The following is a 22,319-nucleotide window of genomic DNA, read 5'->3' on the forward strand; positions in this document are numbered from 1 at the left end:
CGATCACCATGATCGCTGCATACTACCCAACGCAAGCGAACCTCAAGGAGTGGTCGGCAACGGTCCTATAGCAGGACATCACCAAGCTAACTCGGCGGCGTGGGCGGACTGGGGGAACCCCCGAAGAAACTAAAACGGAGTCAAGCGCTTGATAACGCTTGATAACATCAAGCTGAGAAGGCAGCCGAAATAGGTCGACATTTCGTCAGCTCACATAATCTTGGACGCAAAATCATCAGTTCGCATGAAGCTGCTGTTAATGAGCATGCAAACAACCTCCATCAAATTCCCAACGATTTCTCGGAGGAGTTGGAAATCACAGCTGACGAACTCTCGACCTATTTAGAATCCTACAAAAATATGAAGGCCCCAGGTTTCGATAACATCATGAACTTGGAACTCAAGCACTTGAGTGTCCAGTTCTTTGATCTTCAACCAGTGTCTCCGGCTTAGCTACAAAAGCTATCGCCCCAGCAGACTTCTCTCAACGTTATTAAAGTATTCCAAAAGGGCAGTTTATCGCCGACTTCTTGCTTCTGTTGAGCAAAACAATATCCTGCTCGAGCAACAGTTTGGTTTTCGACGCGGTCGATCAACCGTGCCCGAGTCACCAACATCCTCAGACGTAACAAGTCCTTATCCAAAACCTCTGCCATGGCTCTGCTCGATGTCGAAAAAGCATTCGACAACGTCTGGCATGAAGGCCTGGTGTTCAAGTTTCAACAACATAATCTTTTCAGCTACCTGGTGAAAATAGTACTTAACTATCTGTCAGCGAGGACATTCCGGGTCTCAATAAACGGAGCAATTTCCGATGCGCACGACATCATCGCAGGCGTTCCCCAGGGCAGTATCCTCGGGCCCCTGCTATCCAACCTGTTCGCCTTAGATATGTCCGCACTCCCAGGAGGCGGCGCGCTGTCTCTGCTCATAGATGACACCTCCATCGTCTACAGTGGAAGAGTGATCAGAGCGCTCACGGCAAAACTCCAACGAGGCCTGGATGTCCTGACAGAATACCTCACCAGCTGGAAGATATGTATTAACGCGACAAAGACCCGGTCATCCTCTTCCCTCACTCCCAATCCCCCAGACTTGTTCCGGCTGAGGATTGCAAAATCACCCTAAATGGCACAGCGGTGGAATGGTCCAACGAGGCCGATTGTATAGGTTTGACTTTGGACAGCAAGCTGATCTTTCGACAACAAGTTGACAAAACAGCCACAAGGTGCAGCACGATGCTGCGAATGTTGTATCCCCTCATAAACCGTAGGTCGACACTGTCCCAAAAGAACAAGCTTGCTGTCTACAATCAAATCATCCGTCCCGTGATTGAATACGGCATGCCGGTCTGGGAGAGCTGCGCCAAAGCACATCACCTTAACGTTCAAGGTTCCGTCATCGTAATCATCGAAACATCAAAAGCAGTTCAATACTAAAAATTTTTCGATGAAAATGTGTTCACTGTGTTTCGGTTGGTGAATAGAATACAGTGAACACATTTTCCAGTAAATTTTCTTGATTTTAAACGGAAAAAAACTGTTTTGAAAAATTCCGAAATCAATGACGAATCCTGCCCCCTTAAGCTCCAGAGGGTCCAGAACAAGTTTCTGAGAATGGCTCTGAACGCCCCTTGGCGAATGCGAAATTCTGAGGTCCACCATCTGGCCGACATACAGACTCTCGAGGATCGCTTTAGTGAGTCTATCGAAAGGTACAGGGCTCGTTGCCGCGCGTCAGACCAGCAGGTTTTCCGCGCAATAGTCACACCCCCTTAGGTTATCAAATTTGTGTCTTGGTAAATAGTAGTTAGGTTATCATTTTTTTAAAATTACCGGCTATCTGGGTGCCTGACCTTTCTTCCATTAGACTTGTTTTTCACTAGAAAGTGCCTTGACGATTTATGCAGATAAGATCGACAACCTTCGGGAATTGAACAAACAAATCTGCATAAAACACCGACTTGAGTTCCAATGTGCTTCATCACTCGTAAGAAAAAATATGAATTTTCCATTCCCATAAAACGACATTTTATTAGCTCAACTGAACGTGCTTAGAGTGCAAATGCGCGTGTGTGTGTTAATATTTATTGTGCGACTTCTGTCGATATTGATTTCCATCCGGGCAAGGTTAGTTCGCCGTCGTTCTCATTGCCTGAAGTGGATAGTGGGAAACAACATTCGCAAGAACGATGTTTATGGGGGTCGGGGTTGCGCTCTAGAAACATGATTGCACGCGTATGGTTTTGATTGATGATTGATTTTTCCCGGCTGCCAATGCAAATGGACCGGATTGGTTTCCGCAAGATATTGTACGATGTATTGACATGGGAAGGCGTGGTCCAACGGTGTCATTAGTTTTCCATTTTGAAGACCTTAAAATTTCTTCAAATGCTACAGCGTTACTCCATCAATTTCATCTCATTTGACTTTACAAAACATCATAATCTAACGCCAATATTTTCTATTTATTACATTCCATTCCTAGAACGACGATTCGACCAACGTGACGTCGGACGAGGAAACCAGTTCGAAGCGCTCGGTTCGGTTCAACGAGGAGTCCACCATCCGGGAGGCATGCTGCGACGGCGAAGTTCAATCCGGCCTAGGCGAAGGCGAAATGGGCACCGGAAAGCCCATCAACTACATGTCCGACACGCTGAAGCGGCACTCGTCCGGTCTGTTCCACAACGCGCTGCGACCCAATTCGGCCGTCCGGCAGCTGTTCCCCAGTACTGTGGTACACATGTCCTCGACGGCGGCAGCGGCCATGACCACGGCAACCACGACGATGTCCACGGGAGCTATGATGGCCGCGGTTAACACGACCAACGCCAACACTACGGCCGGCAATCCGACGGCACTGACTCAGGAAGCGCTGAAGGCATTTGACGACTCGAAGAAGGCCAGCTTGGTCCATCAGCACAGCATCACCAGCAATTGTAGTGGCAATAATGTGAATCCCAGCGGATCGGTGGCCAATTCGGTGACCGGGGGAAGTCCTGGTGGCGGGGGAGGAGGAAGTGGTGGAGGAGGTGGAGCTGGTGAAACCGATACCATCCGGCGGACGATTGAAAGGAACGCTTTGCGCCGGTCGCTCATCAAATATGAACCAAAGTAAGTAACGCGGGTTTCTAGCTGGCATTTCCACGGGTAAAAGTGTGTGGGGTAGCCGATGTTAATATATCTGAAAGGATGGACGGCAATTATTAGCACGGAAGACGAGTTCGCGGAAAGGATCTCATTAAGATATGTCCATTTACGATGGGTTTGCTAATCCTTTGCCATTACTTCGCTTGGATGATTGAGCTTAAAATCGATTGTCTACTTTGCGATGTGAGTATTCAACCACTTTACTCATGATGTACCATTGCAATGCATTGTAAGACGAAATGAAATGCACATCAGCTTCACAATAATTACGACCGTTCTTTTCATAGCGTTTGGTTCTCCCCAAAAGAGGTACCTACTGCTTTAACCTTTGAGCTGTACGTTGAACAATAGTTGTGATTGATATGCTCATTTTGTAATAGAGATATCTATCGACACCAAACAAAAATGTATTCCTCTAGAATTTTCTTAAGAACAACTCTCGATAGTTTTTGTGCACAGTATGACCCTAAATAATGACGTAGAATCGGCAAATAAACATAGAAGTTGCATTATAAGCTAAGTTTTAGAAGCATTAGGAGAAATCTTTCATTTTTGCAAGTATGAAGAAAAAATATCCGAAATTTTTCGCAATCTACAACAGATGACACGCAGGCTTCGTCCTTTGGCGGAGAGATTTTGGACATCCCTGAGGTAACTATGGTAAGATGAGACTATATTGTATAATATTGGTCCCAAAATGCTGGCTTGAGAAACACCACCTCTTACAGGAAGTCTTTCAGACCTGGAGTTCTGATAACTAACCTGAAGTGTACTATTTGACAGACATCTTTGAATTATTTTAACAATTGATGTTGGAAAATATTTTTTTTTATATTACAATCAAACTTCCATGCCAAACATCATTGAATGCTTTATAAGTGTCTAGAAGAACAATACCATTAGAGTGACCTTCAGATTTTTTTTGAAAAGAATCGAATTTGTTACACGTAAATGTTGGTGAGTGGTCGAACTCGTTTACTACAGGTGACAGACGACGGAAGATGATCTGGCACATTACTTTGTAGGCCGCATTTAGAATGGTGATCGCTCGAAAGTTCTCACAATCTAACTTGTCGCCTTTCTTGTAGATGGAGCATATTACCCCTTCCTTCCACTCCTCCGGGAGCGTTCTGTTTCCCAGATTGTGCCAATCAGGCTGGGCAAATAAATAGCTAGCCTCTTCGAGTCCATCTTTATGAGTTCAGCTCCGATACCATCGTTACCTACCTTGATACCTTGATGGCTACAGCGTAGCTTCACGCCATTGCCGGGCGTATTGTAGAGCTCCATCTTCATCGGTCTTGGGCGAAACTTCTTCAGTTGCCCCAAACGTTTAGGGTCGCAAGGTCCTCTTCCACTGCGTACAGACAGCGTATTCGTGGTCTTCCCCGAAGCCGCTTACCTATACCTGGTTCCCTGCTAAATATTATTTTCACAATTCTTTCTTCCGACATTCGCACTAAGTGACCAGCCCACTGAAGTCTGCCGTATTTTACACGCTTGATAATACTCGCATCTTTGTACACTTGATACAACTCGTGATTCATGCGTCTGCGCCGCACACCATTTTCGAGTTTCCCACCGAGTATTGTCCGCAGCATTTTACGCTCGAAAGCATCGAGAGCTTTCCGGTCTGACTCTTTCAACGTCCACGCTTCGTGCCCGTAGTGAGCCAACGGAAGAAACAATGTTTTATACAGGGCGAATTTTGTTTTTGTTTGCAAGCTGCGGGACCTACGCTGGTGACGTAGTCCGTAAAAGGCCCTATTCGCAGCCGCAACACGTCTTTTCACTTCACGGGAAACGTCGTTGTCACATGTCACAAGTGTTCCAAGGTAAACAAATTCTTCAACAACTTCAAACACATCCCCACCAAACACTACCTCAGCACCTACACAACCATGCTTGACTCTATCTCTACCTGCAATCATGTACTTCGTTTTGGTAGAATCAATGGTCAGGCCTATCCTCGTTGTCTCCCTCTTCAGAGGCACGAAAGCCTCTTCCACTCACCTGCGATCGATTCCAATTAGGTCTATATCGTCTGCATGTGCGACATGGTGATAATAGTGCCATTTTTCTGCACGCCAGATCTCCTAATAGCACCCATGAGTGCAATGTTGAACAGTAAATTCAAAAGTGCGTCTCCCTGCTCCTATCCGTCTAACGTCACGAACGAGGTTGACACCTCGTCTGCGATCCGATACCATCCTTACCAGCAGCTTTATTGTTCTTGAGCTGGTGAACGGCATTCTTAACTTCCATCAAAGTGTCGGAATCCAAACTGTAGTTTTCTATATTCGAGAAAATTGTTGTATAAATTTCCGACCGATTGGTGGGAAAATATTGAAAATCTATCGATAAATGGCTGAGTTATTAGCGTTTAAAATCTAACATAATTTCGTGACGGTTGCAAAATTTTAGATTTTCAATTGACATCCAGTATATTGCCGTAAGATGTAGTTAACGTCAAAATTAATAAACTTTTTTGGAGAAGTTTCGGGCGATATCACTGACACTATCTCTGGTGGATTCCCGAAGCAATATCTTTACATATCCCAGCAAGGATCTTTGAGAAGCTTCTAGAGAATGATTGCTGCTGTAGTTTTTAAAATTTTCTTAGAGAAATTTTAGGAGGAATCCATAGTATTTATCCATAGTATCCAAAACTAGTATTGGAAACGTGTAGAGCTTGAGCTTGATTGGCCCTAGTGGTAGCTACTCCTGTATCGCCTGATCAACTGCACTTACACAAGGAACACATCCAGATTACTGCTTGGGACTAACAGACATACGCAGTGTATAAGTGTTAGTGCTCTTCTATTTTTAGGCAATAATGGCGCCTGCCACGTCAGAATGCAGCCCAAGGAGGGAAAGAAGAAGAAATGTATGTTGCATTTTAAACTGGCTTACAGTAGACCGGATATACCCCTGCATCTACGTCAGTTCATGCGGGAAGGTACAGGGTTATGTTAATTTTATGGCTCAGTGGCTTGCTTTTGGTTAGCAGATTGCCTCAGGCGTAAGGAAATACATGTTGTAATTATGGAAAAAAGGAAATGGTTTCTGACCGTCTCTGCTTCTACACTGGTAGCAATACGGCATTCTAAAAGAGGGAAAAGAGTCATGATTTCTGGAGGAATGTGTGTTTTCATGTTATGAAAATACACCATGACCAAAAGTCATGCATTCATGAAGTATTTTACCGTAACACCGGCTGTACGTTACGTATTCAATTTTTAGCGAAGAAAAATGTCGATTGAAATCCTCAAATCATGAAGCATGTATGCTGAAACCATGAATAAAATTCATGGAAACACAAGCACTATTCATGGATTTAGTCATCTGTCATTTATGATTCCTATTTTTGATACGAAAAGTGACAATGTCGGTCATGAAATCATGAAGCAGAATCTGATATCATTAACACAGTTCATGAAAACAAGCACTTTTCAAGTACATAGATGCCTGTCATTTATGATTCCGATTATGGTGCTGAAAAGTGGCAAGTTGAGTAATTAATAGAGATGGTCGGGTTTCATATTTTTCAAACCTGAGCCCGACCCGTACCCGACTTATTTTATTTCTTCAAACCCGGACCCGACCCGAACCCGAGACAATAATTGAAAAGCAAACCCGGACCCGACCCGAACCCGAAAAATTTTCGCTGTTCAAACCCGAACCCGACCCAAAACCCGAAAAAGTTTTCTAAGAGAAACCCGAATAAAACCCGAGCTCGAAAAGATAATAAATTCATTGTTTCCGATGCATAGAAACGCTTTCAGGTTGTTACTCTGTTCACAATTCTCATCGAACCCGACCCAAACCTGACTAAACCCGACTTTTTTCAAGCCCGTACCCGATAATTTAGTAGCCTTCAAACCCGACCCGTACCCGAACCCGAAAATTTTTAAATTTTCAAACCCGAACCCGACCCGAACATCTCTAGTAATTAAATCATGAAGCAGGATCCCTGAACCATGAACTCATGAAAACAAACATCATACGTCAATTAAGATACCAGTTTATATTTGCCGTTGGTGAACAAATAAAAGGAAGATTAAAATCGTCACGGCTTTTGTGCGGGAAGTAATAAACTATGAAAACATTCCACAAATGTTAACCTAAAGAGTGTCACATCTTAGCAGGAACTTGAACATTCAGTGGTTTGGCTTTTACGCAAAATGTCGTTTTAAACATCAATTGAATTGGCAAATTTTCCTGAACTAACAAAATGCTGATGGATTGCATGAGTGCATGAAGAACTGGAATATCCGTCTGCCGAAGGCCTTTTGTGTGGTCCTCTGCTATAGGACGTGGGGAATGAATCACATCCGAACAGTTAAAGTTGCCAACGAGCTTGGTAAGCAAAATTTTCGCTCAAAGTCAAACTTTACCTGGCTCTACATAGTCAGGCTGAAGACTTGCAAGTACATTTTGGAACATATAACAGCTCTGGCAGATTAATTGTGTCGTGAAAAAATTTTGGAAATTATGGAATATTGCCAAGAATGTCATCGATATGATGGCAGGGTTTTTCAAAAACATGTTTTTATAATTTCACTAGAAAACACCACCGATCCCCATTTTTCCGTGTAGCGATTGCTATGAACGAATAGTTTAAGTGTCTTAGATTAAGAGTAGAAGATAGCAGCAAATGAAATATACATCTACAAAGTACGAGAAAGTAGAACGGGCCTGGGATTAAACCTGTGACATTCTGCTTATGAGGCAGAAGCGGTAGCCATTACACCACCAATCCCGTCTAACTTTTATTGGAAACATCTATAATTTTCAAAAATGAATTTTCAGCGAACCACACTTACGTTTCTGACTTTTTTGAACAATCTAATTTGCTACTTAATATGTTGTGGATATGGGATTTCAAGAAGCTTTTAAGATCAACTTACAGAGGCCTGAAAAAGCCTTGTTTGGTTTTACATTAGCATTGCGACCAGCTATGAAACTATTTTGTCACTTTATATGAAACAACGAATAACATTTGTGTTGTCAGCTACAAAAGATGACACTCATTATCTTCTTAATAACGGCTCTACACTAGAACTTCCTCAACAAAAATTCGAAGTGCACGTTCTTGGATATCTCCATGAATCACCAAGTTTCATTCACTAAAGACCAGTGTTGTAAGAAACTTAAATTCTCATAACTCACTACTGAAGTTTTTTATGCGTGAGTTATCAGTTACGCAACTCAGCAGTCAAAAAATCATGGATGAGTTGTCTCCTCTGTTCAACTACTTGTCTCATATTTCCACAGATTACTCACACAAAACAATGAGTGATAGAGTGATTTTGCACGAAAAACTCAAGTACCGTAATCCGGGGGCATATTGATCACTATTTTACAAGTTTTTGTTGTGTTATCCTTAAGAATTCACCCAGTGAACCACGTATCGTATAAGAATGTGCGCCAAAAATCTCATATTCATAGGTCAAAAATCAGAATCGCACAATATGCCAAATCATAACAAATAAATGTTAACACAAATTGTATATGAATCTCCACTACGATTCATTGTCGTCAAACTTTGTTGACAACAAACGAGGCCGTAAATAGTATAATCTAGAATCGCGTCAAGTTGTATAAACTGACAGATCATATATCAGTCCAGACTAGCATCAAATGAAATCGTAATAACTTAGCAAAATTTGCCACCCGAGGTTGGTCTCTTTTGGCGGTGGGCTTCAAAGAACAACGAAATGTGTGTGCTGTGTAGCAAACCTCCTTTAAGGTGAAGATGAATCGAAGTCAATGTTCAAATTTTCAAGAGCACGGATCTGGAAAACCAAACATTAGTTTGAGCTGAAAACCTTATCGATTGGTCACCAGCAGCTAGTGACCTATTGATTAAGTTTTCAGCTTAAACAAATGTTAGGTTCTCCAGAACCGTGCTCTTGAAAATTTAAAGTTTGGCTTCGATTCATCTTCACCTTAATGTTGGCAAATAATCACACCCTAAACATTAAGCGGTATGTGGTGTAGTGGTATGGTACCGGGTAAGGGATCCAAAGGTCCGGTGTTCGAGTCTCGCTGGAAACTTTTTTTTAATTTTTATCGGAATTTTGTGGCATCGTATTGCTGACCATGGAAAATCTGAAAAAGTCGTGGCCTCCACTTTGGTGTGTATATAGCTTTTTCATGCATTTTATACGAGTGATTTGATTCATATAAAATGATGTATAGCAAAAAATATACCAACCAAAATGTTGACTGGGCAAATAATGTCAAATAAATTTTGACAAAACCAGTACTCCATAGATCTTTCTCAGTTTATGAAATTGATTTTTCATTAAATAATATCTAACATATCATAACAATAGTTTTAATATCAAATAATTAAAATGACACATTGGGGCGAAATTGACCACCAAATCCCAGATGAGATGTTAGAATTAAAAATTTCCCTGTCTTCTAAATTTGGGTCTCGTGAATCTGAAAATAATGTCACAATACTTATAACTCGAGTATTTGATCGATTTGAGATTATTTGATTGATCGAGATTAAACGGTTTAAACTACTGAACTTATTTTTGATATAAAACATAAGTTTAGTAGTTCATACTTAAGCTTACACATCGTTTTAAACACTCAAAGTCAACATGTGGGCATTGCACCAGTGGATTGTTTGGCACAGACATTTCCAACTCTATTGCTTACACCTTCAAAAACTGTAATTATTTCTATGCAAAATGAAATATGAAAATGAAATAGTTCAAGATCATCATTAGACATCTATAAATAAAAAAACATGAAATGTCTTAAATGCCAACGAAACCTTCAGCATCCTTGGGAGGAAATGTTTTCTGGTACCGACCTGATCAATTTGCCCCCGGATCACGGTTTGAGATTTTCGAAGCAGACCTCTATTGAGTTTGCACTCACGGGAGAGCTCAATGATTATGATTTGAGAGAGACTCTGTCAATACTGCTACAGTCATCTCTAAACCTTACTCAAGGAAATTTCCATAATAGTTTTTTTTCTCCAGATGTTTCTTGATTTTTTATAGGAATTTCTTCAGGAATTACTAAGAGATTCCTTCATGAAGTTTGTATGGACTGGAATAATAACTTAAAAGAATTTTTCAAGTGATATCTGTTAAAAGCTCTTCATGTTTATCTCAGTGATCCCATAAAAATGTTATCAACAAATTTTTCTTAAAACTTATCCAGAACTTTTCAAGAAATTATATTAAGATGTTTTATTCAAAATATAAAAGGTTTACAAGGACTCTTTAAAAATTTACATACATACGCCCCATTTCATTTTAGAGGGGTTGAAGCTTTTTTAACACATATTAGATCTTTGAGAAATATGAAAAACCAAAAGATATGTCAAAACTATCGAAAATCAGCTTTTTGGCGTAAAATTTCTAAACCGATAAGCAAGCCTCGTTGTAGATGAAGCCCTTCCTTTACAATTGTACTTATTACAAAAACTTTTACCGGAAGACGACTGCTAATGGACCTTTTTAAGTTTAGTAAGTGGTGGAATTTCTCTTGGACCATTTGTATAACGCTGTGGCACGTTTTTCTGTGGGAGGGGCATATTGCCCGGTTTGTTTTGAAACGTCAAAATTTAGACCGTTTGCAAATAACGTCTTGTACTCTTTTTAGAAGCTACCTGGCAATAGAAAGTTGCATGCAGAGCATAACCAACTATCAAAATAATACCTTGACATTAAAAACGATAGAAATAATGCATTTGCTATTGCGATAGAGCGGTTTTTTCTTAAGGGGGGCGTATTATACCTGTATACCCTATCGATTGGTGTTGCTGGCTCATCGTGGTAATCTGGTAAAAGTCCGGTCGCATCGGTTGCCAAGGCTCACGGTGGTTTGTGTTAATTAGCTAGGGAGATCTCCGGTCGTAACGTATATATAAAAAGGAAATCAGAGATTTTCACCAGGGATTCCATCACACATTTATAACTTCTCTGAACTATTACAATGATTTCCCTTAAAATTTCTCTTAAGCATGCTGTATGCATAACATTAAGGATTTTTTCGGACAGTCATTCAAAATTTTCTAGAATTGCTACAGATGCGTTCTCAGGATTTTTTCTTAAATAAAAATACTAATAAGGTTCGCTTTGTAATGTTTCAATAAGCTTCTTCGATTCATTCAGTAGTTTTTTAATAATATCTCCCAGAAATTCTCCAGAAAGTAGATGTTCTGGGATTCTACTGGAGCAAACCGTATGAATATTCCTTAAATAATCAAGCAACAATTTATGGTGCAATTTCTAGAGCAATGAAAGATGAAATATTTGAAAATACTTGTTGAGGAGTTGCTTAGGTACCTATGAAAAAAATCTTCCATTATTTGCTGAATAAGTTTATGGCTATTTTGAGCTCAGAAAAACCCGTAGAAAAAGTGCTTGGGAGAATTTCAACAACAAAACAGTTCAATGAGGAGTTGCCTATGATATCTCTGGGCGACTTTGTGGTGGAATCGCAGGGTGCAATTTATCGAGAATCTTCAGCAAACTGTCTTAAAACAGGGGTCTTTCGAGAAATTGTCGTTGGAATTTATGAAAAAAACTTTATCAAAAATATTAGAAATGATTTCAAAAAAAAAAAAAAAAATCGGTGTCTTGAGAAAGATAATAGAATCAACATTGGGATAAAGTTCTTGGAGTGATTCCTGAACAGTCTTTGACAGAATTTCTTTGAAAATAAGCTTGAAGTTGGTGGACACAAGAATCAATTTTAACAAATTGAGATGTGAAATTTTAAAAAATAATGGAATCGTTCTGGTGGGCTTCGATCCCACGACTCCCAATTTTACGTTTCATTTTTTTTTTCAAATTGACTCTTGTGTCTACGAACTTCACTTTTATGTAAACACCGTCGGCTGGTTTAAGCCGTTATAGTCATGACAACCCCAAGTTGGGTTTTTCTTTATTAAAACCAAAAAAATTCCGAAAATTTTAAAAATATTGTTTTTGATTCCTCGAAGAAAATTTTTGAATGATTTCTAGGAAAATTTCTGAAAGGATCACTGCACAGTGGGACGGATTGGGGTTTTAGGAGGAAAGATAGAACTCACGCCTTCAATTGTGATTTTACGATGAAATGATGTTCTACAAAGTTGTTTTTATTTTAAAAACATTTTTTTTGGTCGGAGCGAAAATTAGGGTGGCCCTTTGTAAAAAAAGATAATCATAAAAACTTTTTTATTTTAAGGAATATTGGTACAGTTTGTTCTACAAAGTTGAAGACCAGAAAATTTCAAACTGATTTGACCAAAAAAGTTTTTTTCTAGCTCAATAATTGACCGTTTTAGAGCATTTTTTGCTTTTGATGTAGGGTGGCCCTTCAAAAATAGGTTTTTGTGTTTTATTTTTATTATTTCAAGTTTTGTCAGATAGTTGCTTTCTTATCACTTTTAGAGCTAATTGAAACGCAAACATACAAGATAAAGCTAATTGGAACGAATAGATAAAATAATCTTTTCGTCATGAAAATTTAATTTACTTTCAAAGACATAATGTATCATTGATACTAATACATACGATATACGAAAGCAAAATGACAAATATGACAAAGATGAGAGCTTTCTTCTTTAATAACTGTGGAAGTGCTCTTATAAACAGTAACCTGAGAATCATAATCTGTTCTAGTTTTAACGTAATGCCAAGAAAAAGAATATTTAAACATTTTTTCTAATGAAGAGTTATAGTCTTTTTTGTAACAAAAAATAACATTTTATGGGTTTATAGAGCAGGGGAAATAAAATAAATTCGTTGATATAATTATAGCGTTTTTCAGCTTAAAATATGCATAAAAAATGTATTATTCTTCGGCTGACTGGATCATAAGTACATAGCTGTTAAAAACAGTTTTTGAGCATCTTCCAAAACAGCTCTACGTATCAAATAATGCATAAGACTATATTCCTTAAGGTGAAGATAAATCGAAGCCAAACTTCAAATTTTCAAGAGCACGGATCTGGAGAACTGATCACCCGTTTAAGCTGAAAACTGACCAATCGATTAAGTTTTCAGCCTGAACGGATGTTCGGTTCTCTAGATTCGCTCTTGAAAATTTGAGGTTTGGCTTCGATTCATATTCACCTTAATCTGGACTGTAAAGTCAGCATCGTAATCATAAATCATAATCTAATAATGAACCGTTTCAGGTACGCTTTATCTCCTTCGATGCACAAATTACTTGTAAACGGATTTCCGGTAATTAAAAATTCGTTACTTACAATCAGAATGTTTCCCGATGAGGCTGGTGAATCCCATAACAAAAGTGTTCGAAAGTTTAGGAGGATGACAAATTCAACCGTGAGCTGCATTTAAAAGATGTTTAGAAGACTATTTTCCTTATTTTTATTGCTGACCTCCTTTGAATATATTCACAAGTACTTTTATATAAATATGAAATAAAATACTTTGTTATTCATATTTAAAGCCGGAAGGAATTTATTATCATGCAAAAAAAAACTTTTTGTTTGCCTCAAATACATCTACAAGTGAAAAAATGTTTGTTTTTCATGAAAAATGTTTATAACTCTTCATCGAAAAAATTGTGCAGGCCCCAAAATATACGTTTCAATTAGCTCTACAGGTGATGGGAAGGCAACTTTGCTAAAATACTCTAAATAAAAATAAAATAAAACACATAAACCTGTTTTTGAAGGGCCACCCTACATCAATAGCGAAAAATGCTTTAAAACGGTCAATTTTTGAGCTAGAAAAAAACTTTTTTGGTCAAATCAGCTTAAAATTTTCTGATCTTCAACTTTGTAGAACAAACTGTACCAATATTCCTTAAAATAAAAAAGTTTTTATGATTATCTTTTTTCACAAAGGGCCACCCTAATTTTCGCTCCGACCAAAAAAATTGTTTTTATAATGGGAACAACTTTGTAGAACATCATTTTTACGCAAAATCACAATTGAAGGCGTTAGTTCCATCTTTCCTCCTAAAACCCCAATCCGTCCCACTGTGCACTGAGGTATTGCTTTGATAATATTTTTTCCAGATTAGTTCGTTGAAAATTGTCAAAATGTTTTCAGGATCAAGATTTAAAGAAGTCTCAAGAGCTCCTGGGAGATTTTCAAGTATAGGTTTATAGAAATTTGTAGGAAAATGTTTGGTGGAATCTCTAGACGAATATCTAAAGTAATTCCAAGGATAATTTGAGAAAATTTTCGAAATTGTTTTAACCTAAAATTAATTATTTAAATTCGAATAATAACTAAGAATAACTAATAAAGAAACACTATCTTCTTTATTTCCAGGAAAAAGCTCCCCGTCAAGGACGTCACCTCGCTAGAGGAACGAATCCGGCAGCTGACGTGCGACATTGACGAACCAATCGATGAAGGAGCCGACGGTGAGCAAGGACACGATGGTGATCTCAACGAAATGGAACGACGGGATAGCCCGGCTGGAGAGGAAAATCCCCAACAACCAAAGTACATTCCGGACAAGAGCTTCTCGCCGAGTTCGTCGGCTTCCAGTTCCTCCAGCGGTTCCAACGGTTCAACGTACAAGAAGATTACCGACCTGTTCCACCGGGATCGACGGCACGAGAAAATTCCCGAAGCGGACGAGAACCCGATTGTGATTATCCCGCAGGTTTGTCCATCGGAATCGGTAGGTTAGGTTGCTCCGAAATAACTTAAATTGGCTTTGGTTTTCTCTGCAGGACTGTCGCTGTCCGGCTGGTCCAGACATTGGAATGGGAGTCCAAATCCAGGGTGTTCACACGCAAATCCATCAGCCACCTCAACAGCGCCAGGCGGACTCGCGAAGGCAATTCCTGTCGACGCTGGCCCCCTTGACGGCATGCGTTGCTGGACAACGTGATGATCTGTCGTATTATACCCTGGCACAACCTGGGGACAGGAATTCGATGGGAAGTTCACAGTGCACTGAGTACAGCCTGGGGGATATCGATGCCGCTCTGCATGATGACGATGGCAAGAAAGTGGCGCCGGATGTAATTGCCGGAACGCCAGGTCAGGAATCGGACGAATTGGCAGCTTTTGTTCAGCAAGAGGGAGCTCGAACGGAACGGTTGAAGAAGCGGTACAGTGCGGAAACGTCTACTTCAGCGCCGGCTTCCGGTGCTGGATCGGACGATGACGAACATAACGACTATGGATTCAATTCACGGCCAACAGTGCGAGGCATCAAACCGCGATTTGGATCGACAAACGAAATTCTTCAACAGATGCAAGCTCAACTGGCTACTCCAACGCCACCTCAGGTAAATTAAAGATATTTGTAGTACAAATTTTAATACTAAATTCGGACTCTTCATTACAGTCAAAATCTCAAACCAGTGCCGCACCAACGCAGCCCATTCAGTCGAATACGCTTCCTCGGCCTCATACGGCCAATAGTTTGCAACTAGCGGCAGCGAAGCAACAGATCACTACTCATCAGCACACCGCTTCGTGGAGTTACTACCCTGTTGAAAGTGCGCAAACAAAGGCTGTGGCGGCAGTGGCTGCAGCTGCCACTACTGGAACCAACATGGTTACGGCCGTAGATCCGCATGGTAACTACTACCACATTCCAGCCCAAGCACGCCATAGCTACCATGGACAGGAGGCTATCTATCAGAACTGTGCTCAACTGCCTGCGGGCAACATCCAGGCCAATACAGTTCACGTTCAATCGCAGCAGATTCATACGCAACATCACGCTGTACATACGGCTCACCACATACACCACGCGAATCAAGCGGCCTACGGGAAGTTTGCGCGAAGTCCCACGCGCAGACCGGAGTCTCCACCGCCATTACGAAACTATCACCAAACGATGGTCTTGATTCCGTACAACGCAGAAACCTACGAGCGCTACACGGCCCAGGAGCAGGAAAACTACCGCCGGCAGCACAATATTGTTGAGTATCAACAGGTGAGGTCTCTGAACCTGTGGTTTTAGTAGTGCTTCCATCCCATCATTCATTTTCTCACCTGCTTTCATATTCACTCAATCGTTTGGAATTGACCAGATCTGACGATACCTTCATTTCAGGTTACTCAACAAACTATTCGGGTTCCAGTAGGCTACCCTCTGCCGGGAATGCAGCTACACGTGGTCGCTGGACGGGGGGCTCTGCCACCACATTACTCCACCTTGCCACGGTTGGGATCGAGCTCTAGTGCATCCTCCGTCGCCAATGCCCCAACCGGTACCATCCCCAATGCTTCACAGGGAAAACCTCCAGCCTATACCCAGTATCCCGTAGACAAGGGAGGCGTCAAGTTCACCGAACGGGGAGCTCCGGAAGGCGCGGCCAGCGTTCAACCGAGTGACGTCAACAGTTTACTGTCCCCAACATCCCAAGGACATGGTCCACCGACACAGGCAGTAGGCCCTCCAGCATCCTCTGCCAATGCCATCCAATCCGGTGGCAACACTGCCCAGAATACTGCTGCCCAGGGTCAGGGGGCCGTATTCTACGCGATGAACGTTTGACACGGAGATTAGATAAATGTCACGATACGAATTGAACCCAAGTCCACTGGGGAGGATACCCGGGAAAACGGTGACCAGTGGCCAGCAGTGGTGGATGAAGATAGGGTAAGCATCCGGAGCAACCAGAGTTGTGTAGTTGCTGCCGTAGCGTCAAGTGGCCTGGAGTAGCGTCGAACACGAGGGCGAGAACAACGATTTATGTGTTTCCGAATGATTCCGGATACCGTGCGTGAGTGATTGTGGTACACTACTGTTTAGGAAATGCTCAGAAATTATATTGCACGTGTAATATTTGTATTCATAGGGCTAGGATAAGTCAAACATTGGCAGAATGACCGAAGAAGATTTACCAAAAAGAAAGGTTGAAAAGTTGACACAATTGTACATAGACTGTTAGAAATAGAGCGCAAAAATTATGGCGATTTTACACGATCGCACGTTTCAATGAATCTCGGTTAGACTGATGCAGTCATCATGCCCCGCTGGAAGCTCAATCGCGAATTTAACTGTTGAACAAAGGATACTTTATTTAAGCTAATATATAATTGAGAAACTCTTCGATATTCTGTAGAAATGGCCTATTCCGTGGAAGGAATGTAAAATTTTACGATTTGTTCTAGATTTATGAAATTATTCTGTATTCTCCGAAACGGTGCTATTAAAGGCATATAATTTACAAATAGCTATAAAAGGCCATAATGGGCAAATTCAACAGTTGAAACAGGATTACGTTTGCAAACATATGCAGGGAAAGTATCATGTCACTCAATGACAAATGGCATGTACGTATGAGCGCTTGATAGTATGGAAAAGTATACCATAGATAACAGACGTTTAAATTCGATTGTAGAATTGTATAAGACAATTAACGGTCATTTTAAATGGAAACACAAGTAGCAACATCGTGATGGCGCTGTTTCTCATGACGATGTCAGTGGTGAATATGAAATATTTCAAGATACTGATATTCACCATTGTTTGACGCAAAAAGCTGTGTGGTGACGCTAGTGATTTCAACGTGTTTAGTTTGAATATTTGCACAGGTTTTCAGAAGATTTTTGTTCTAGCATAAACATCTCTTATCTATGAGTATACTATGCTTAATACTCTTTCAACAGAAGATTTGATTTTGTATAACCTTGAAGAGTTCATTCACATATTTCATCAGCTTCTTCAAATAATTTGCCCGAAGTTTCTCTTCTAAGGGAAGGTCCTAATTAATCTTCCATGTCGCTATCCAGGAATTTCTCAAAATATTCAAACAAATCTTCGTCCAAAATGGAGTTGGTGATCTACCAAATGTTCATCTGTGAAACCACTCTGAGGTTTCCCAGAAGATTCATTCAGATTGAATTTATAAAAATTTTCTGAGGAAGTTTTTGAGACCTACTATTTACAATTTCTAAAGAATCTAGCAATATTCGCTTTACACATTATTAATCGTCTCTTGAGCAGAACCTTGACTAAGCTCTTTGTAGAAATTATCGAGCAATGTTTTGGTAAATAGTTGACAGAGCTATTATGAACATGTAGTTAATACTCATTGAACAAGTGCTGAAGAAGCCTTAAGATTCTTGATTGAAAAATATGAACAAATAAAAACAATATAAATTCAATTATAGAGTTGCAAAAAATACCATTGGCGTAGCTAGCATTTTTTTCTGAAGGGGAAGTTGTGAACTGGTCTTCATACAAAATGATCAACTTTGGCATGCTGTACCCTGTTTCCCCTATAAGCCCTATCGGCTAAAAATTTTGGCAGAAAACTACAAATATGCATCCTCAATTTCATTATCACAAAATTTGAACTTTTTCACAGTACCGGTTAAAAATTCAAACACCAGGTGAAATTGCTCAAAATAATAGTACTTTTTATAATTTAAATACCTGCTGTGTTTTAAGTTTTGAATTTTTCCTTTACTCATCGTTTAAACAATTTTTTACCCAAGCTATAAATGTATAAGCAAGCCATTTTTTTTACATAATTATTGTTAGCATTAAGCAATTCGCACAAATTCGTAGGTCGTACAGCCCTAGACCATTGTTGTGTGACTGTTGCTACCTCCCCGTCCATTACCGAAGCCACAGATTGGGATACTAATCGCTGCTTATTGGACAAGAATGACGCATCCTCCAACAGTCGAGGGATGTCCTGGCCACGTCCTTGCGAATGCTACACACTTAAAATAAATCGCAGTACCCTGTGAAATAAATCACCGAAATTGAACTGTAAACAACAAAATTACAGATTTTCCTGTGAAATCTACTATTTTACCGACAAAATCCGTGAAATTAACTATTTTACCGGAGAAAATCCGTGAAATCTATTATTTTACCGGAAAAAATCCGTGAAACAAACAATTTTACTGTACTCCTGTGAAATACTAACGAACAGTTCGGTAACAGCATTATTTTCACCGAACATCTGTGAAATCGTGTGACAGTCGCTCTGGCAGACATAAGCTTCCTTTTGTTGCAGTTTTTGCACACCACTAACAAGCAGTGTAAGCTGGCTTAGTGGTAGCAAGCCTACTTCCTGATCGGTAGGTCGAGAGTTCGATTCGCGGTCTGAACCATTTTCTTATTTTTCTTTATGATCTCGTTCAAAGATTTTACAGATTGTTCGGTGATTTTTCACCGAAGCTTCAGCTGTTGAGATTGCGGTGAAATTTCACCGTAATCCGTATTTTTTTTTAAGTGTGTAGGGAATGGAAAGGAAAGGTTGATTGAATGGTTACAGAATTTTTTTTACAGAATTATTGTTGAACAGAAAATTCCAAGAAAAACACTACTATTACGTTGAGCGATTTCGTTTGGTGCTTAAATTTTTAACCGGTACTGTGGAAAAAAATCAAATTTTGTGATAATGAAACAGAGAATAAGCGTAACTTGAACTCAAACCTAAAGGGGGCTTGACTCATTTGGTCAAAATAATCTCTCAAGTAAGTATTTATGCCAATGAAATTAAGAATATATAATTGTAGTTCTCTGCCAAAAATTCATGCAGATTACTCATTCTGAACTCAACTGTATATTTGTGCTCATTCAATGCTTTCTCCAGGAACTCTTTTAACAGTTTTCACTGATATCCTCCTGGGATTCTTACGTTCCGTGGATTAAAAGGTATTATTCAACAGATTTGTTTAAGTTTCCTTAGGCTTCTGTTCTCACCAGGAAATTTCGCGAACAATCTCTACCAAATTGCTTACAAAATATCTTAAAAAATACCACAAGAAAATACCTTGGAAAAATCTTGTGGATTTTGTGGAACATTTCTTGTGGGAGGTCTTTGAAGTACTTATTACATATAAATTCCAATCGTCAGTTTAAATTTTTAAGTTGTTCATTGCTAATTTGTTCAGGATTTTCTGGTATTACTGAGTAGTTTTTCAAGAAATAGTAGAAGGGATTCTAAGAGTTTCACCAAAATTGTTATAAAGATAAAAAAGCAAGGATTCCTTCCACAGCAACAGTTTTTTTTTCAACTTTGTGTTTCAGTGTTTCAAGTTCTTCCTGAAGATTTTATTAAAATTCCATCAAAAAATCTCTCACAAAACCTCTCGGGAATTCTGCAAAAAATGCTTGAAAAAATCGAGAATTATCTAGGACTTCCTGTTAAAAACATTGACATATATATATTACTCTAAGCATTCCTCCAAATATTCTGCAAGATTTTATTAAGCAATTGAACAGGACTCAATTGGGAAAATGTTCTTAGTGATTTCTCAGAGAAGTTCTTTACGGATCTGCATTTTTCGCAGAAAATCCTCAAGGTGTTTTTTTTTGTTTTATTTCTCTAAAACTAAATTGATGATGCTCTCCACATTCCTTCAAAATTTTCTCTCTCACTCTTCCTCAAATAATATTTCGCTTTTTTTGTGAAACCTTTCCGTTAAAATACTAAAATTTCTTCCTTGACTTTTGGATTCCCTCTGGGAAATCTGCAAGAACAAGAATTCAATCGCAAAGTATAGATTCTAAAAAAAATTTAAAAAAATGTTTTAAGGAAAATCCTTACGAATTTCTATGTGAATATCCTAATAAATCCCAGTTGTTTTGCTAAATGTGTCTGCACATATACCTTTACCGTTATGCTTATTTCGGAAGCAAAAGTATTCATGGGGTATTCCAATAAATTCTGAAGATTCGAGAGAAATTTAAAAAACATTTTTCGTAAATATTTCTTATGAAATCCGAATAAAAGCTTTCTGACGCACTTTATGATGTTTCTCTTTTTGAAATATTTCTGAAGGATTTTTGATGAACTTCACGATAAAATGTATAACAAAGAATGTTTGGGAAAACTATTTGAAAGAATTCACTGAAGAGTTTCTAGTAGAACTTCCAGCGAAATATCTCCGCATGAGATTTAACAGAATCAATGATTTTTTGGAGGAATTGTGAGGGTAAACTATAAACTTTTGGAAGATTAAGTGAATCTTATTTAGTGAATCCGTTTTTTCAGAGTTTCTTTGTAGGATTCATCCAGGCGTTTTTTTTAAATACGGATTGTTCCAATAAGTTCTCCAGGAACTATTCTTAGATCTATCTTGCTTTCGAAATTCTTATAAAGATTTCTCCAAAAGTTTATTAGGCTACTACGAATCCTATGCCTAAGCATTACATCAGAAGTTGTCAGAAAATGTACTCAAATATTTTTTCCATGAATTTCTGCAGAAAGACTTCTACTAGAGATAGACAGAAAGAAACGGAGCCGTTCAAAAGATCAGGATCACTGAAAAGAACGAATGATCCGTGGCTCTTTTTTGCGAGAGTCTGTTCAATGAACAGTGTTCATTGTCATAAATCAGACAAAAAGTGGCCTGGAAAAAAGAACGAACCGACTCATTTCTCCTATTCTCTGTCGTTCGTTTCTCGGCTTTATTATAACGCCTGTCACGTGCCCTGCTTTGCGCGCCACGCGACACATGCAAGTACAGTTTTCTGCTACTCCGTACTATTGGCCCGCTCAGTGCTCTCAGCACAGACAAATGGACCCGACCACTTGCATTACAGGCAGATGATAGATAGAAAGAAAATTTGCTAACTTGAAGAGCAAAGATGCAAAGCACATTTTTCTTCTTCCTTTTGGTACGGGTAGAGGACCTCGCGATGCATCGGTCAAGTTTCTGGAGAAGAGTGTACGAAGAGTTAGAGAGCGGAAGGTACGACGCATGCCGCGCAACAGGGAGTGAACCGTTCTTTTTTCCGTTTGCTCGGCTAAGTTCGCTCTTGCTTTGCGAGCCAGTGAGCCACTGAACCGTTCAAAACGTCCGGATCACTACAATGAGTGATTCGGATCGGATCCGTTCACTGAAATGAGCCGTTTTGCCCATCTCTATCTTCTACGATTCATCCAGAGATTTGCTTAGGAATCCTTCTGAAAGCTTCTTATGCAGCTATGCCATGCATCGTTACAACAAGTATTCGAGTATTGCTTCTTAAGAAGATATTATTGATAGGGCAAATCCTGTACTGAATATGGTTCTAAATCATACGCACGACTTGCTAAGGAACAGAGGAAATGTTCGCATCGCGAAACACCTCATGACTGTAAACCAACGAAAAACAAACATGACAGACTCGCGAACAGGCTTGATGTGAGTAAGTTTGTCTCAGTCTGCTCACGAGAACAAATAAATAGCAAGAAGTTCGTCTATATTTACTCGCGAGTAACCGTACAAGACGAGATTTATTACA

General features: G+C 39.6%; 1 protein-coding gene across 4 annotated transcripts in view; it reads left to right on the forward strand.

Moving 5' to 3' along the window:
• Positions 1 to 17,293, forward strand: part of LOC5567265 — a 437,455-nt gene extending 420,162 nt beyond the window's left edge. For 2 of the 4 annotated variants that reach the window (XM_021849478.1, XM_021849481.1), the window contains exons 8-12: positions 2,488 to 3,116; positions 14,426 to 14,783; positions 14,836 to 15,399; positions 15,459 to 16,055; positions 16,176 to 17,293. In XM_021849478.1, the coding sequence (XP_021705170.1) occupies positions 2,488 to 3,116; positions 14,426 to 14,783; positions 14,836 to 15,399; positions 15,459 to 16,055; positions 16,176 to 16,619 (2,592 nt within the window). In that variant the 3' untranslated portion in view covers positions 16,620 to 17,293. The remainder of the gene's footprint in view (positions 1 to 2,487; positions 3,117 to 14,425; positions 14,784 to 14,835; positions 15,400 to 15,458; positions 16,056 to 16,175) is intronic. The other 2 variants (XM_021849479.1, XM_021849480.1) reach the window with 2 other exon arrangements.
• Positions 17,294 to 22,319: the final 5,026 nt, after the last annotated feature.

This window comes from Aedes aegypti, chromosome 3 (assembly GCF_002204515.2).
Source record: "Aedes aegypti strain LVP_AGWG chromosome 3, AaegL5.0 Primary Assembly, whole genome shotgun sequence".
NCBI classification, from domain to species: Eukaryota; Metazoa; Arthropoda; class Insecta; order Diptera; family Culicidae; genus Aedes; species Aedes aegypti.